Source organism: Carcharhinus amblyrhynchos, unplaced genomic scaffold, assembly GCF_965287045.1.
Source record: "Carcharhinus amblyrhynchos unplaced genomic scaffold, sCarAmb.v2.hapA chromosome_273, whole genome shotgun sequence".
Taxonomy (NCBI): Eukaryota; Metazoa; Chordata; class Chondrichthyes; order Carcharhiniformes; family Carcharhinidae; genus Carcharhinus; species Carcharhinus amblyrhynchos.
This window is the reverse complement of record NW_027650013.1, coordinates 54896-70736: the sequence shown is the minus strand read 5'-3', so window position 1 is coordinate 70736 and position 15841 is coordinate 54896. Positions and strand designations below refer to the sequence as shown.

The 15841-nt window shown below is 49.2% G+C and overlaps 1 protein-coding gene across 2 annotated transcripts in view; it reads left to right on the top strand.

Annotated features, from left to right (window-relative positions):
• Positions 1-212: 212 nt before the first annotated feature.
• Positions 213-15841, top strand: part of LOC145338967 (TNF receptor-associated factor 3-like) — a 33001-nt gene continuing 17372 nt past the window's right edge. For both annotated transcript variants that reach the window (XM_080183375.1, XM_080183374.1), the window contains exons 1-4: positions 213-517; positions 7525-7793; positions 11604-11655; positions 13783-13887. In XM_080183375.1, coding sequence (XP_080039501.1) covers positions 7543-7793; positions 11604-11655; positions 13783-13887 — 408 coding nt within the window. In that variant the 5' untranslated portion in view covers positions 213-517; positions 7525-7542. The remainder of the gene's footprint in view (positions 518-7524; positions 7794-11603; positions 11656-13782; positions 13888-15841) is intronic.

The following is a 15841-nucleotide window of genomic DNA, read 5'->3' as shown; positions in this document are numbered from 1 at the left end:
AGGTCTATGTGTTAGAAATCTCTGGCGGCATCCCTCGGGGGTTTAATGTCTCTCTCTGTTAGATGCTAAAATGACTTTACGAGTGTTGCATTGAAGGGGTTACGCAGAGGAAGAGAGAGAGAGACGCGAGGTCAGAGCTGACTTGGGGATTTCCAAAGGAAGCCTATTTTTTTTCTCTCTCTCTCGCGCTGTCTGTCTCTCTCTTGCAATTTCTTGGAGAGGTACCAATTCATAAAAGAGAGAGAGAGAGAGAGAGAAAGAGGTACTTTCCAAACGCTGAGAGAAAAAAAACAGAACAAGACGAGAGGTCCACTCTGAGCAGAGGGTGAGAGGTAGTGGGGAGGGAGAGCTGTGTGGTCCCTGGAGTGGTGGCTCTTCCCAAACCTTCCTGCCCCTCCGTCAGGGGGGACCAGCTTGGGTGCGGAGGGTAACGATGGCTGAAGTGCCTGCGCTGGTGCCAGAGAGGGACGGGAGCCTTGCATCCTGACTCTGTCAGGGTACAACAACCTTCGCTGAGGTGAGTGAGCGTCTCGTTGCTTTGGCTCTGGTTAACAGTTTACCCGAGGTTAATCTCTTCCAGACGGAGGGATCCTTATTGGTATTTATTTAACCGAGGGTTTGGGAGTCCCGGGAAGCTTTGGTTTTGGTTTTCTGTCACCCCTCTCCACTTCGCGTTTGGCAATAAGGTTGAGGTTCCTGCAACCGTCAACACATCTTGGACATAGCCAGAGATTTCTCCCCCCTGCTAATTAATAAAAGCTCATCAGGCACAGCCTCTGGCCGTGAAATTGGATATTAAAGGAAAATTAGAATCCCATCAGTACACAAGGAGGCCATTTGGCCCATCGAGTCTGCACCAACCACCTTCCCACTCATAAGTCCAGAAGACAATAGGAACAGAATTAGACCACTCGGCCCATCGAGTCTGCCCCGCCATTCAATCACAGCTGATAATTTTCTCATCCCCATTCTCCTGCCTTTTCCCCACAACCCCGAACCCCTTATCAATCAAGAACCTATTTATCTCTGACTTAAAGACACTCAATGACCTGGCCTCCACAGCCTTCTGCGACAAAGAGTTCCACAGATTCACCAGCTCTGGCTGAAGAAATTCCTCCTCATCTCTGTTTTAAAAGATCGTCCCTTGAGTTGAGTAGGGCTGAGTCCATTTTCACGTAACCCCACATATTTACCCCGCTAATTAGGGCAGCACGGTGGCTCAGTGGTTGGCACTCCTGCCTCACAGCGCCAGGGACCCGGCTTTGATTCTCGCACTTGAGTTACCGTCTGTGTGGAGTCTGCACGTTCTCCCCATGTCTGTGTGGGTTTCCTCCGGGTGCTCCGGTTTCCTCCCACGCTCCAAAGATAGAGTCGTACAGGTTTACAGCGTGGAAACAGGCCCTTCGGCCCAACTTGTCCATGCCACCCTTTTTTCAACCCTGAAGCTAGTCCCAATTGCCCGCGTTCGGTCCATATCCCTCTATACCCATCTTACCCATGTAACTGTCTAAACGATGTTCGGGTTAGGTGGATTGCCCATGCTAAATTGCCCCTTAGTATCAGGGGGACTAGCTAGGGTAAGTGCTAGCGGTAGGGTCTGGGTGGGATTGTACTCAGTACAGCCTCAATGGGCTGAATGTCCTCCTTCTGCACTGTTGGGGTTCTATGATTCCAGCTTAAATTCATGGGTTTTTGATGATAGGGCCTGGGTGGGATAGTGGACAGTACAGCCTCAATGGGCCGAATGTCCTCCTTCTGCAGTGTAGGGATTCTATGATTCTATCTTCACTATCAGGTTGAGGCAGTTGCTGTTTTAGAGAGCAGTTTCTCTGTGGAGCTGAGAGCTCTCTCTTCTACCTCTGAAGACATATCAACATCCCTACAGTAATAAAATTAGTTGCCAGGTTACCAAAACATCTGTCTACATCAACGGGGATGAAGTAGAAAGGGTCGAGAGCTTCAAGTTTTCAGGTGTCCAGATCACCAACAACCTGTCCTGGTCCCCCCCATGCTGACACTATAGTTAAGAAAGCCCCACCAATGCCTCTACTTTCTCAGAAGACTAAGGAAATTTGTCATGTCAGCTACGATTCTCACCAACTTTTACAGATGCACCATAAAAAGCACTCTTTCCGGTTGTGTCACAGCTTGGTCTGGGCTCCTGCTCTGCCCAAGACCACAAGAAACTACAAAAGGTCATGAATGTAGCCCAATCCATCATGCAAACCAGCCTCCCATCCATTGACTCTGTCTACACTTCCCACTACCTTGGCAAAGCAGCCAGCATAATTAAGGACCCCACATACCCTGGACATTCTCTCTTCCACCTTCTTCCTTCGGGAAAAAGATACAAAATTCTGGGGTCATGTACTGACCAACTCAAGAACAGCTTCTTCCCTGCTGCTGTCAGACTTTTGAATGGACCTACCCTGCATTAAGTTGATCTTTCTCTATACCTTAGCTATGGCTGTAACACTACATTCTGCACTCTCTCCTTTCCTTCTCTATGAATGGTATGCTTTATCTGTGCAGCACGCAAGAATCAATACTTTTCACTGTATACTAATACATGTGACATTAATAAATCAAATCAAATCAAGCAGCAAATTTAAATCTAATAGGCTGCTGTTATTCAAGTGCCTGGTTTAAACTGATTAGTTCAAATTCAAAAACAGCCTGTTGTCTTGACAACACTATTGCCCGGCCTTGCAAGACAATATTTCAGTCTGTGTACTCTATATGTATCTACATTTCCTTTCTAAGTTTTGACGTACACAAAAAAACCCTCTTTTCAACAATTTTACAAAGACCAACTCCAGAAACTCACCCAATTTTCTGGGGCACCCGGGTTCGAATCCCGCCACGGCAGACGGTGGAATTTGAATTCAATAAAAAAAATCTGGAATTAAGAATCTACTGATGACCATGAAACTGTTGTCGGAAAAACCCATCTGGTTCACTAATGCCCCTTCAGGGAAGGAAATCTGCCGTCCTTACCCCGTCTGGCCTACGTGTATCTCCAGAGCAATGTGGTTGACTCTTAACTGCCCTCCAAGGGCAACTAGGGATGGGCAATAAATGGTGGTGAACCAGCGATGCCCATGTCCCACGAAAGAATAATGAATAAACCTGCTTTACGTCTCAGTTCTGGCCCTGTAAACCTCTACCAGTCCTGCCCAATGATCTCAGAAAGTTTTGGAAATGCTCAGAAGGTGTGTGCAGAGAGACAGGGTCAACAGTTCGAGTCTATCTGATTCCTCAGAACTGTATCTTGTTCTAGAGAAGAGTCACACTCCCACTGTAGTTAGGGGGTAGATGATGGTGCAGTGGTATTGTCAATGGGCCTGTAATCCAGAGGCCCACCACCCCCCCCCCCCCCAGGCTAATGCTCTCTGGGAGACACAGGTTCAAATCCCACCATGGCAGCTGGTGGAATTTAAATTCAATTAATAAAACCTGGAATCGAAAGGTACCTCAGTAATGGTGACCGTGAAACAGTCATCGATTGTGGGGGGAAAAAAACCCATCTGGGTCCCTTCAGGGAAGGAAATCGGCCGTCCTTACCCGGTCTGGCCTACATGGTACTCCAGAGCCGCAGCGATGTAGCATCAGAGAAGGATCATCGATTCCCTCCAGCACAGAAAGGGGCCATTCGGCCCATCGAGTTTGCACTGATCCCAATCCCACCCATCCCCTAACCCCACTTACACGACTAACCCCCTGACACTAAGGGGCAATTTAGCATGGCCCAATCAACCTCACCTGAGTGGTTGACTCTCAATTGCCCTCCAAGGGCAACTAGGGACGGGCAATAAATTCTGGCCCAGGTCCCAGGAATGAACGATGAAAAGGATGCAGTGGTGGGATCGAGATGTTGGAATTCTCAGGGCCTCGCTCTGGTGGGACCTGCCACTCGGGGGGGGGGGTGGTGGACCAGCCAAAAACCCGTTGGCTTCTGCTGGGATTGGGCAATCCAGATGAGGAGGGAAAATCTCACCCGGAGGGAAACTACTTTCTGACAGCCACGACCAGGGGGCGCCACAGAGGCCGAAGGGTAGCGTCAGCCCCCAAGTTGGAGCTTTGATTGAATTTTGGCAATGTGGGCGCATTCAGTCCTTGATTTGTCAGTCGGGCCTTCGCAGACCCTCCCTGAACCTGGCGTCACCGCCGTGGATCCCCCCCCCCTCCCCACCCCCAGACAGCCCTGAACGCGGTCGGTGCACGCGCAGAGGGAAAAGGCTCGCGGAGATGGGAGAAATCCGGGACATCCCGAGGGGGGCCTCGCTCAGGTTGCGGGGATAAATGCCAAATTACGGCACCGTCCCGGGAAACCCATGATGGTTATTCAAGCTTGCCTGGGACTCCGTTCCCCATGGCAACCAGATCACACGGACCTGTCTCTAATTTGTACCAGCTCCAGCCCACCCGTCCCCCCTCCAAAAGATTCCATTTGACCGTGAATTAAAGGTGGCAGTTTAAACATTTTAACACAGATCACACAGTGCTCCCGTGCACATTGTGCGTGTGTGTGAACTTGCGATTGTGTATATTCCTGCTCGTTTCTGTATTGTATGTCTGCATTTCCAAACGTTTCTGAAATACTTCATGATTCTGTGTGTATTTCTGCGTCAGTACACGTGTGTGTGTGTGTGTATGTGTGTGAGTGTGTGTGTATCTGTGTGTGAATGAGTATGAGTGTGTGTGAGAGTGTGTATATGTGTGTGCGTGAGTGTATGTGTGTATGAGTGTGTTTGAATGTGTGTGTGTGTGTGTGTGTGTGAGTGTGTGTGTGTGAGTGAGTGTGTGTGTGAGTGAGTGGGTGTGTGAGTGAGTGGGTGTTAAATGTATGTGAAAATCCCCTAGTTGCCACACTCTGGTGCCTGTTCCGATACACTGAGGGAGGCTGGTTAGGTGGCCATGCCACCCTAACCAGCATGTATTTGGAGTGTGGGAGGAACCAGAGCACCCGGAGGAGACCCATGCAGACACAGAGAGAACGTGTAGATTCCACACAGACAGTGACCCAAACCAGGAATCGAACCCGGGTCCCTGGCACGGTGAGGCAGCAGTGCTAACCGTTGTGACACCGTGTAGGTCAGAGCGGGTAAGGACAGCAGATTTTCTCCCCGAAAGGGCATTAGTGAACCAGATGGGTTTTCCCGACAATGAGTCATCAGTAGGTTCTTAATTCCCAGATATTTTTTATTAAGTTCAAATTCCACCATCTGCTGTGGGGTTCGAACCCGGGTCCCCCAGAACGTTAGCTGAGTTTCTGGATTAAAAGTCTAGTGATAATAACACTAGATTCTCAGCTAGTGTCCATCAATGAATGAAATAAAATGCTAACTTTGAGACTTCAAGCTGGTGGTAAAGCTGCAGCTTTCAGAGGGAGAGACTGTTCTGGATGTGGGAATAGTGAACCGAGGTTGAAGGTGTTGGGCTGAGCCACAGGTTTCTGTAAATCGCTCACAGTGGCAGCCCCTCTGGGGGTGGTTCAGATCACAATGCGGTTTTTTTACTGACCTGAGTGTTTGCTCTCGCTGTTTAAACATGAGATTATCCCAGGATCACTGACAGTGTGTCAGGCGGGCTAACCTCACCACACACACATTCACACACACACACACACACACACTCAGAGACACACACACACACGCACGTTCACACACACACACACACATTCACACACACACACACACTCACAGACACACACAAACACACACTCAGAGACACACACACACACACACTCACAGACACACACAAACACACGCACAGACACAAACACACACTCACACACACAAACACACAAACAAACACACACTCACACTCACAGACACACACACAAACACACACTCACATACACACACACATACATACACACAGTCACACACACACATACACACACAGTCACACACACACACACATATACTCACACAGACACACACACACACATACACACAGGTGCCGGATTGTGGCGACTAGGGTATTTTCATGGTAACTTCTTTGCAGTGTTAATGTCAGCCTACTTGTGACTAATAAATAAACTTTAAAACTTCACCAGTCTCTGGGTGAAGAAATTTCTCCTCACCTCAGTCCTAAAAGGTTTACCCCTTATCCTCAAACTATGACCCCTCGTTCTGGACTCCCCCACCATCGGGAACATTCTTTCTGAATCTACTCTGTCTAATCCTGTTAGAATTTCCTGTCACTGTTCTAAACTCCAATAAATATAATCCTAACCGACTTTGGATGGGATGTTCTGGCCATCTATGTTCCATGATTTGAAATTCCCACCTGGAATCAATGGTTCTTTGCCTTGTCTGCCAAATTCTCTGTCCCGCTCGCTACGATTCCCGGAGCAGACAGGAAAGAAAACTTCCTCCCTTCATCTCTCCTCATACGACAGTCCTGCCAACTCAGGGTTCAGTCTGGCAAACCTTCGCCATCCCCCCTCTATAGCAAGGACAAAGGTGTGTGCATGGTGGCACAGTGGTTAGCACTGCTGCCTCACAGTGCCAGGGACCTGGGTTCGATTCCTGAATCGGTTGCTGTCTGTGCGAAGACTGCACATTCTCCCCATGTCTGCATGGGTTTCCTCTGGGTGCTCCGGTTTCCTCCCAAGTCCGAAAGATGTGCAGGTTAGCTGGATTGGCCATTCTAAATTGCGCCTTAGTGTCCAAAGATGTGTAGGTTAGATGGATTGGCCATGCTAAATTGCGCCTTAGTGTCCAAAGATGTGTAGGTTAGGTGGATTGGCCATGCTAAATTGCCCCTTAGTGTCCAAAGATGTGCAGGTTAGGTGGATTGGCCATGCTAAATTGCGCCTTAGTGTCCAAAGATGTGTAGGTTAGATGGATTGGCCATGCTAAATTGCACCTTAGTGTCCAAAGATGTGTAGGTTAGGTGGATTGGCCATGCTAAATTGTCCCTTAGTGTCCAAAGATGTGCGGGTTAGGTGGATTGGCCATTCTAAATTGCCCCTTAGTGTCCAAAGATGTGCAGGTTAGATGGATTGGCCATGCTAAATTGCCCCTTAGTGTCCAAAGATGTGTGGGTTAGATGGATTGGCCATGCTAAATTGCCCCTTAGTGTCCAAAGATGTGCAGGTTAGGTGGATTGGCCATGCTAAATTGCCCCTTAGTGTCCAAAGATGTGCAGGTTAGGTGGATTGGCCATGCTAAATTGCCCCTTAGTGTCCAAAGATGTGCAGGTTAGGTGGATTGGCCATGCTAAATTGCCCCTTAGTGTCCAAAGATGTGCAGGTTAGGTGGATTGGCCATGCTAAATTGTTCCTTAATATTAGGGATACTTGGAGAGTAAATATGTGGGGTTACTGGGTGGGTGGGATTGCTGTCGGTACAGGCTCGATGGGTCGAATGGCCTCCTTCTGCATTGTAGGGATTCTATGATCCTGTATAGGTTTGAAGAGTAGAATGGCCTACCCCTGTTGCTACGAATGTCTTAGCTTGGCTCAAAGATTATGAAGTTAACCAACTGCGTTCTTTCTCTTTCTCTCTTATTCAGCCTGGTTGGAAAGTGTTGATGGCGACAGGAAGTGGCTCGGAGAAATCAAAGTCATGCTTGTACCCGCCCCTGAAGGGGTCTCCGCCAGGCAGTAACCGGAGGCCCCTGGTCCCGGGAGTGACCCCGCCGGAAGGAGGCTACAGGGAAGAGTTTGTGGAGCCGGTCGATGACAAGTACAGGTGCGAGCACTGCCGATGGGTGCTGCGCCAGGCCAGGCAGACCGAATGCGGGCACCGGTTCTGCGAGAGCTGCCTCGACGCGCTCCTCAGGTGGGCATCCCTCGGGAAATCGGGCTGCGCTCTTGGGGAAGGGGGAGGGTGTGGGCGGGAGGAGGAAGGGGAGTGGGCGGGGGTTTGTACCAGGCCCATTCTAAGCCTGAGATGTTCAGTCGGAATGCTTTACTCACTGAAGGGATGTGGGCATCGCTGGTCGGACCAGCAATTTTGCCCATCCCTAATTACCCCTTGAACTGAGTGTCCCACTCGGCCATTTCAGAGGGGCAGTTGAGAGTCAACCACATTGCTGTGGATCTGGAGCCACATGTAGGCCAGACCGGGTAAGGATGGCAGTGACCCAGATGGGTTTTTCTGACAATGGTTCCAAGGTCATCAGTAGATTCTCAGCTCCAGATTTTTATTGAGCTCAAACTTCACCGTCTGCCGTGGCAGGATTCGAACCCAGAGCATCACCCTGGGTCTCTGGATTACTAGTCCATTGAATACATTACTCCCCGCCATCCTCCTCCTCCAGAATTTCACCTCGCGCCACCAGCCTCACCCTTTTGTGGGATCTCGCCCTGTCCAAAGTGGCTGCCACCCTTCCTCCAATAACTTCACTTCAAGGTGCGGGTGAAGATTTTCTGAGGTGGGTTTTGAAGGACGTGACAGTGACAGTAGTGGCAATGCCACACAAGTGCCAGGCGATCACTGTCTCCAACAAGAGAAAACCTAGCCCTTGACGTTACCATCGCTGGATCTCCTACTATGGAGGATTGAAAGGCCGAATGGCCTATTCCTGCTCTTATTTTTCTCTGTTACCACTGAGCAGAAACTGAACTGGACTAGTCGTATAAATAGTGCGGCTACCAGAGCAGGGCAGAGGCTGGGAATCCTGCGGTGAGTAACTCACCTCCTGACTCCCCAGTGTCTGTCCCACCATCTCCAAGGACACAAGTCAGGAGTGTGATGGGATACTCCCCACTCGCCTGGATGGGGGCAGCTCCCAACAACACTCAAGTAGCTCAACACCATCCAGGGTAAAATATCCCCTTTGATTGGCACCCCATCCCCAAACACCGACACACCATGTGTACCATCTACAAGAGGCATCGAGGCAACTCACCAGGGCTCTTTCAACAGCACCTTCCCATTTAGCATGACCAATCCACCACTGCGCATCGGTGGTGGAGGGAGTGAATGTTTGCAGATGGGGATCTTTTACCCTGGATGGTGTCGAGCTTCTTGAGTGTTGTTGGGAGCTGCCCCCGTCCAGGCAAGTGGGGAGTATCCCATCACACTCCTGACTTGTGTCCTTGTAGGTGGTGGGACAGGGTCTGGGGAGTCGGTAGGTGAGTTACTCTCCGCAGGATTCCCAGCCTCTGCCCTGGTCATCGACTTCAGGAAGCAGAGCGGAGAACATATCCCTGTCTACATCAACGAGCATGAAGTGGAAATGGTCAAGAGGTTCTGGTTGCTAGATGACCAGATCACCAACAACCTACCAATAGCCATAGCTAAGAAAGTCCACCAGCTCCTTCAGTTTCTCAGGAGGCTAAGGATATTCAGCATGTCCGCTACGCATCTTTACAGATGCACCATAGAAAGCTCCTGCTCCGACCAAGACTGCAAGATACCACAAGAGGTGTGAACATAGCCCAGTCCGTCACACAAACCGCCTATTGACCCTGTCTCGTTCCCGCTGCTTCGGAAAAGCAGCCAGCATAATCAAGGACCCCACGCACTCGAGACAATCTCTCTTCCACCTTCTGCCGTCAGGAAAGTGATACAAAACTGACTCAAGAACAGCTTCTTCCCTGCTGCTGTCAGACTTTTGAAGCCGCACTATTTATATGACTCGTCCATGTCGGAAAAACCCATCTGGTTCACTAATGTCCCCTTTAGGGAAGGAAATCTGCCGTCCTTACCCCGGTCTGGCCTATGTGTGACTCCAGAGCCACAGCAATGGGGTTGACTCTAAACTGCCCTCTGAAATTGGGGCACTCAGTTCAGGGGTAGTTAGGAATGGGGAGTACTCCGTCACACTCCTGACTTGTGTCCTTGGAGGTGGTGGGACAGACTTGGGGGAGTCTACCATCTAAAAGGACTAGAGAAAGCAGATACATGGGGAACACCATCACCTAGAGATTCCCCTCCAAGCCACGCACCTGCCTGACTTGGAAACATGATGTGGGAGCAGAAATCGGCCATTCGGCCCATCGAGTCTGCTTCGCCATTCAATCAATGTCATTCAATGGCTGAGATGTTTCTCATTTTCCTGTCTTTTTCCCCCACAATCTTTGACCCTCTTACCAATCAAGAACCTGTCCGCCTCCTTCTTAAATACACCCAATGACCCGGCCCCCTCTGTGCCACTGACTCCACAGATTCACCCACCCTCTGGCTGTTCCTTCACTGTCACTGGGTCAAAATCCTGGAACTCCCTCCCTAACAGCGCTGTGGGTGTACCTGCACTACACTGGGGACTGCAGCGGGTTCACGATGGCGGCTCGCCCACCACCTTCTCAAGGGGCAATTAAGGATGGGCAATGAAATCTGGGCCTGAAGAAGCCCGATCCTACAATGAATAAAAATTAAAATCTAAATGAATAATAAGAACTTGGATCAGGAGTAGGCCATCGAGCCTGCCCTGCCGTTCAATAAGATCGTGGCTGATCTGATAGTGGGTTCAGTTCCACTTACCCGCCTGATCCCCATAACCCTTAATTCCCTTATTGGTCAAAAATCTATCTATCTGTGACTTAAACTCATTTAAGCCTCCACTGCTTCAATAGGCAGAGAATTCCAAAGATTCACTACCCTCTGGGAGAAGAAGTTCCTGCTCAACTCTGTTCTAAATTGACTCCCCTGTATTTTGAGGCTGTGCCCTCTAGTTCCATTCTAAGTGGAAATAACCTCGCTGCCTCTACCCTGTCGAGCCCCTTCATTATCTTATATGTCTCTATAAGATCTCCCCTCAGCCTTCTAAACTCCAACGAGTGCAGACCCAGTAACGACTTTGTTTGCAAAGCCCCAACCCTAGGAATAATGAACAAAGACAACTCACTTCCTGTTATCGCACCCATCATGTCAGTATTTTGGAAATAATTCCTCATCCTGGGAAAATTACTGGAGTGAAAGGAAAGGCCGTAAAAGAGATTTGGCAAGCCAAAGAGATGTAATTGTTTTAGGAGAATCCTTGGGGAAATTGGGAATTAAACTGAGCCCTGGAAAATATACAGGCCGGAATTTTACCATCCCGCCTGTCACAGGAATCGGAGCACGTGAGGGACAGACCGTGAGCAGGCCTTGAGGCGGGATCTTACGGTTTTGGGACGAGCGAAGGTGCACACCCCAGAGAGGTGTACGGGGTGGGGCAGAGGGCTGGGATGGAGTGGGTTTCTTGAAATGTACACAGGATGTTTCTACAGAAGGAACTCTTCAAAATGCAGCTCATGAAAATGTAACAAAACTTACCCCAACTTACACAAAGAAAGGGTTTAATAAAGAAACTTCATTACTCCAACCCTTGGGGCCTCGCCCTGGACCAATCCCTCACAATTCCCAACAGGTTCTTATTTATAGTGGGTCAGCTGACCATCACATCATTCTGTCATTGGTTGCATGGTTTACTGGGTCAGCTGACCCTCACAACTTGTTACCATTGTTCACATTACGTCCAATACAAAGTTGTCACCGGTTACATAGTAAGAAACGAGAACTTTTTAGACAAATACACAAAGGGTCCAACAACTTGAGGATGTAACAAAGGTTTTCCACAACTGGATCAAATCTTGGTCTCCGACTGGATTGAAGAGAGATATTCCTGTGACTCACCCTAAACCTCTGCGATTCCATTTCTAGGATTCCCGGACAGGTGTGTCCAGCCGATCAGGAACCCCTGGATGGCACTGAGGTAAATTTGATTTGATTTATTATTGTATTAGCACACAGCAAAAAGTATTGTTTCTTGCGCACTAAACAGACAAAGCATACCGTGCACAGAGAAGGGAAGGAGGGAGTGCAGAATGTAGTGTTACAGTCATAGCTAGGGTGTAGAGAAAGATCAACTTAATGCGAGGTAGGACCATTCAAAAGTCTGACAGCAGCAGGGAAGAAGCTGTTCTTAAGTCAGTTGGTACGTGACCTTAGACTTTTGTATCTTTTTCCCGATGGAAGAGAGAATGTCCGGGGTGCGTGGGGTCCTTAATCATGCTGACTCTGAGGCAGCAGGAAGTGTAGATGGAGTCAATGGATGGGAGGCTGGTTTGCGTGATGGATTAGGCTACGTCCACGACCTTTTGTAGTTCCTTGTGGTCTTGGGCAGAGCTTTTCCCTGCTTTTATAGAATATAGCTACAGAAAAAGATCAATTTAATATATGGTAGGTCCATTCAAAAGTCTGACAGCAGCAGGGAAGAAGCTGTTCTTGAGTTGGTTGGTATGTGACCTCAGACTTTTGTATCTTTATCCTGACAGAAGAAGGTGAAAGAGATAATGTCTGGGGTGCGTGGGGTCCTTAATTATGCTGGCTGCTTTTCCAAGGCAGCGGGAGGTGTAGACAGCGTCAATGGATGGGAGGCTGGTTTAATTTAACCAATCGTTGCTTCCTTTCTCCGTCTTCTCTCCTGTGGTGCCAGACTTACACTGGTTCCCGATTCAATAGCGTTGAATACTCCTGTCCACATTTTGGGATTGCTTCACCCTCTATCTCTGTAACTGTCTCCAACCTCGAGGCTCCCAGATGTCAGCCAGTGTTCCTCTGACTGCTCACACAGGCCCCCCCACTGCCCATCAAATCCCCTCCAAACCTCCCCAAACCCTCTGAATTTTAAACTCCTGACCGTTGGTGACCATGTCTCCAGTTGCCTGGGTCCCTAATCTCTGGAACTCCCTCCCTCAGTCTCTCTGCCTCTCTCCCTCCTCCAAGGGCCCCCACTGAAGTGCGCCTCCCTGGGGAAGCTTTCGAACGGCCAGTTCTGATCTCTCCTTTAACTTTTCCTGTCTGATAATTATCGTAGAATATCACAGAATCCCCACAGTGCAGAAGGAGGCCTTTCGGCCCATCGAGTCTGCACCGATAACAATCCCACCCGGGCCTTATCCCTGTTACCCCACGTATTTACCCTGCTAATCCCCCTGACACTAAGGGGCAATTTAGCATGGCCAATCCACCTAACCTGCACATCTTTGGACTATGGGAGGAAACCGGAGTACCTGGAGGAAACCCACGCAGGCACGGGGAGAATGTGCAAACTCCGCACAGACAGTGATACGAGGGCAGAATTGAACCCAGGGTCCCTGGCGCTGTGAGGCAGCAGTGCTAACCACTGTGCCTCCGTGCCACCCAGATTTAGATCACATTTGTCTTAATCTTTCATTAGCTGTGACTCGGTGAGTCACTCACTCACGTCCGAGCTGCCAGGTTCCGAATTCGAGTCCCACTCCCAGGACTTGAGTGGAAAAAACTCCAAGGCTGAGACACCAGCCTGAGGGAGGCGCCGCAGTGTTGGAGCTGCTGCTTTTTTCGTGGATTGACATTCGATCATAGAATATCGTAGAACCCCTCTGGTGCAGAAGGAGGCCTTTCGGCCCATAGAGTCCGTACCGACCACTATCCCACCCAGGCTAGCATGATCCCATGGCCACTATCTGGAAGGGATGGGTGAAGGAAATCCCCCCAATGTTCTGGTTGACATTCGCCCCCTCAATCCCCACCACCAAACATTGTGGGATCTTGCTGTCCCCCAGTTGGCTGCTGAGTTTCCTCCAGTGACTACACCTCAAGAAGCGCGCCATTGGCTGCGAAGAGCTCAGTGCCTCGCGCTTGCAAACTAAAGCGCTATGTAAATGCGGCTTTGCCATATAAATTGCCAGCTTCCCTGAGTGTTCTCTCTTAGCCGTCTGGGATTACGGGGAGGGAGGGAGGGAGGAGGTTACCTCCCCTTTGTCGCCTGTTCCGGCAGAGTGCAGGGTGTCCTGTTTTGTGGATCTCCCTCCAGGACCTGCGGCCCTCTTGTAACGTTCTCACTGTGTTCCCACAGATATTCACCGATAACTGCTGCCGTAGAGAAGTGCTGAGGTTGATGGTTCATTGTCGCAACAACAAACTGGGCTGCCAGCAGCAGATGACCCTCAGTGCACTGGAGGTGAGGAGTGAGTGATATCCGTGCTCCATTTACACTCCGATGGATAATGTAAACACAAAGGGAGGTGTTTTACCATTTTTTTGTCTCAGCGCTGGGCAGACTTGAAACTGGGAGAGTTTCAGATTGGGTGTTTTTTCAGCCCCCTCACCGCCACCACCCTCCACCCGCCACACGCAATCTGCCTGCAAAATTCTGATTAAGTCTGTTACTCACTGCAGAAGCCTGTGGGTGGGGATTACCGTGCCCGAAAGCCTGCAGAGGGAGATATTGCACGTGTCCCAGGCCTCTGATGCTGCACACGCGCATTAGCAAGGGGACTGACAGACAAAGAGAGAGAGCTGTCAGGCCCCTGCTGCTGCAGGCAGTCTGAAGCAGTTCCATCGCCTACGATCGTGGGGGCCCATGGCCTGAGATACAGCCCTGCTGAACCCACCCCCTCCCCCAAGACTGATCGTGGACCCCCTTCCCTCCCCCACCAATTGCTGACTGCCGCACTCCTCTGCTGATTATGCAGAGTGGCAGAGGGCCCCCACCCCCTTTAGCCCCACCCTCACTGGCCTCTCTCCCCTTTAGCCCCACCCCCACCCATCCCTCCCCTTTAGTCCCACTTCCAATGGTCCCTCTGCATTTAGGCACATCCCCACTGACCGCCTCCCCCCTTTTGCCCCACCCCCACTGACCCTTCCCCCCTTCAGCCCCGCCCCCCATTGACCCTTCCCCCTTTAACCCCATCGCCTATTGGTCCTGCCGAGGGGCTGTCCGCGCCGGAAATCCGGTGCTCCTAAAATGGCGTTGGTCGTCCAAACTATTTCCAATGAAGCTAATCGCTTTACAGGCCCACTTTACCTCAGCATCACACCCAAAAATAGGCGCAACGCGATGGTAAAATCACCCCCATAGAGCCAAATTGTATAGAAATTGAGGGTAATTATTTTTACAACTCAGCCCATGTTGGCATTGATGCTAAATCTGAACTTCATACGATCATACAAAAACAGGAATGAGCGAACATGCAAGCATACAAACATACACACATATGAACATGCATATACAAACATGCACAGATATGAACATATACATGTACAGACATATGTTCATGGAAACATATATGAATATATAAATGTAAGAACATACAAACATATGAACACATGAATGTATGGACACATAAATGTATAACATACACAGATATGAACATGTAAAATGGAGAAATATATGTTCATACAAACATATGAACATGCAAATTAAGAACATACAGACATATGAACATATGGATGTATGAACACACAATTGTATAACATACACAGATATGAATGTATAAATGGAGAAACATATGTTCATGCAAACATATGAACATGCAAATATAAGAACATACAAACATGTCAATGTACAAATGTAAACATACAAACATGAACATACGGACGTATGAACACACAAATGTATAACAAATACAAATATGAATATGTAAACATTCAAACATATGTTCATACAAACATATGAACATGCAAATGTAAGAACCTATAAAGATATGAACAGAATAATGCACGGAATAAGTGAAGAAAGGCCATTCGGCCCCTCGAGTCTGCTCTGCCATTCATTATTATGGCTGATCTGTTTGTGTTTAGGGTTCCACATTTCCATTTACTCCTCGTTAACTTTACCCCCGCTCCCCCGTGCCTGACAGGAATCTCTCCCCGGCCACCTTAAGATTATTCAATGATCACCTCCGTCCATTCCATGTTCCAACATCGTCCAGCACTCTGAGAGAAAAAAATGTAATTCTCCTCATCGCAATCCTCAAAGGATGACTCTGAATTTTAGAACAGTGGCCCCTCGATCTGGGCTCACACAGGAGAGGAAACGTCCTTCCCACCCCCACCCTGTTCAATCTGTCCCAGATCTCTCACCCTCCCACCATCTCTTTATCCCACCCCCATCAATAAATTCTTCCATTCCT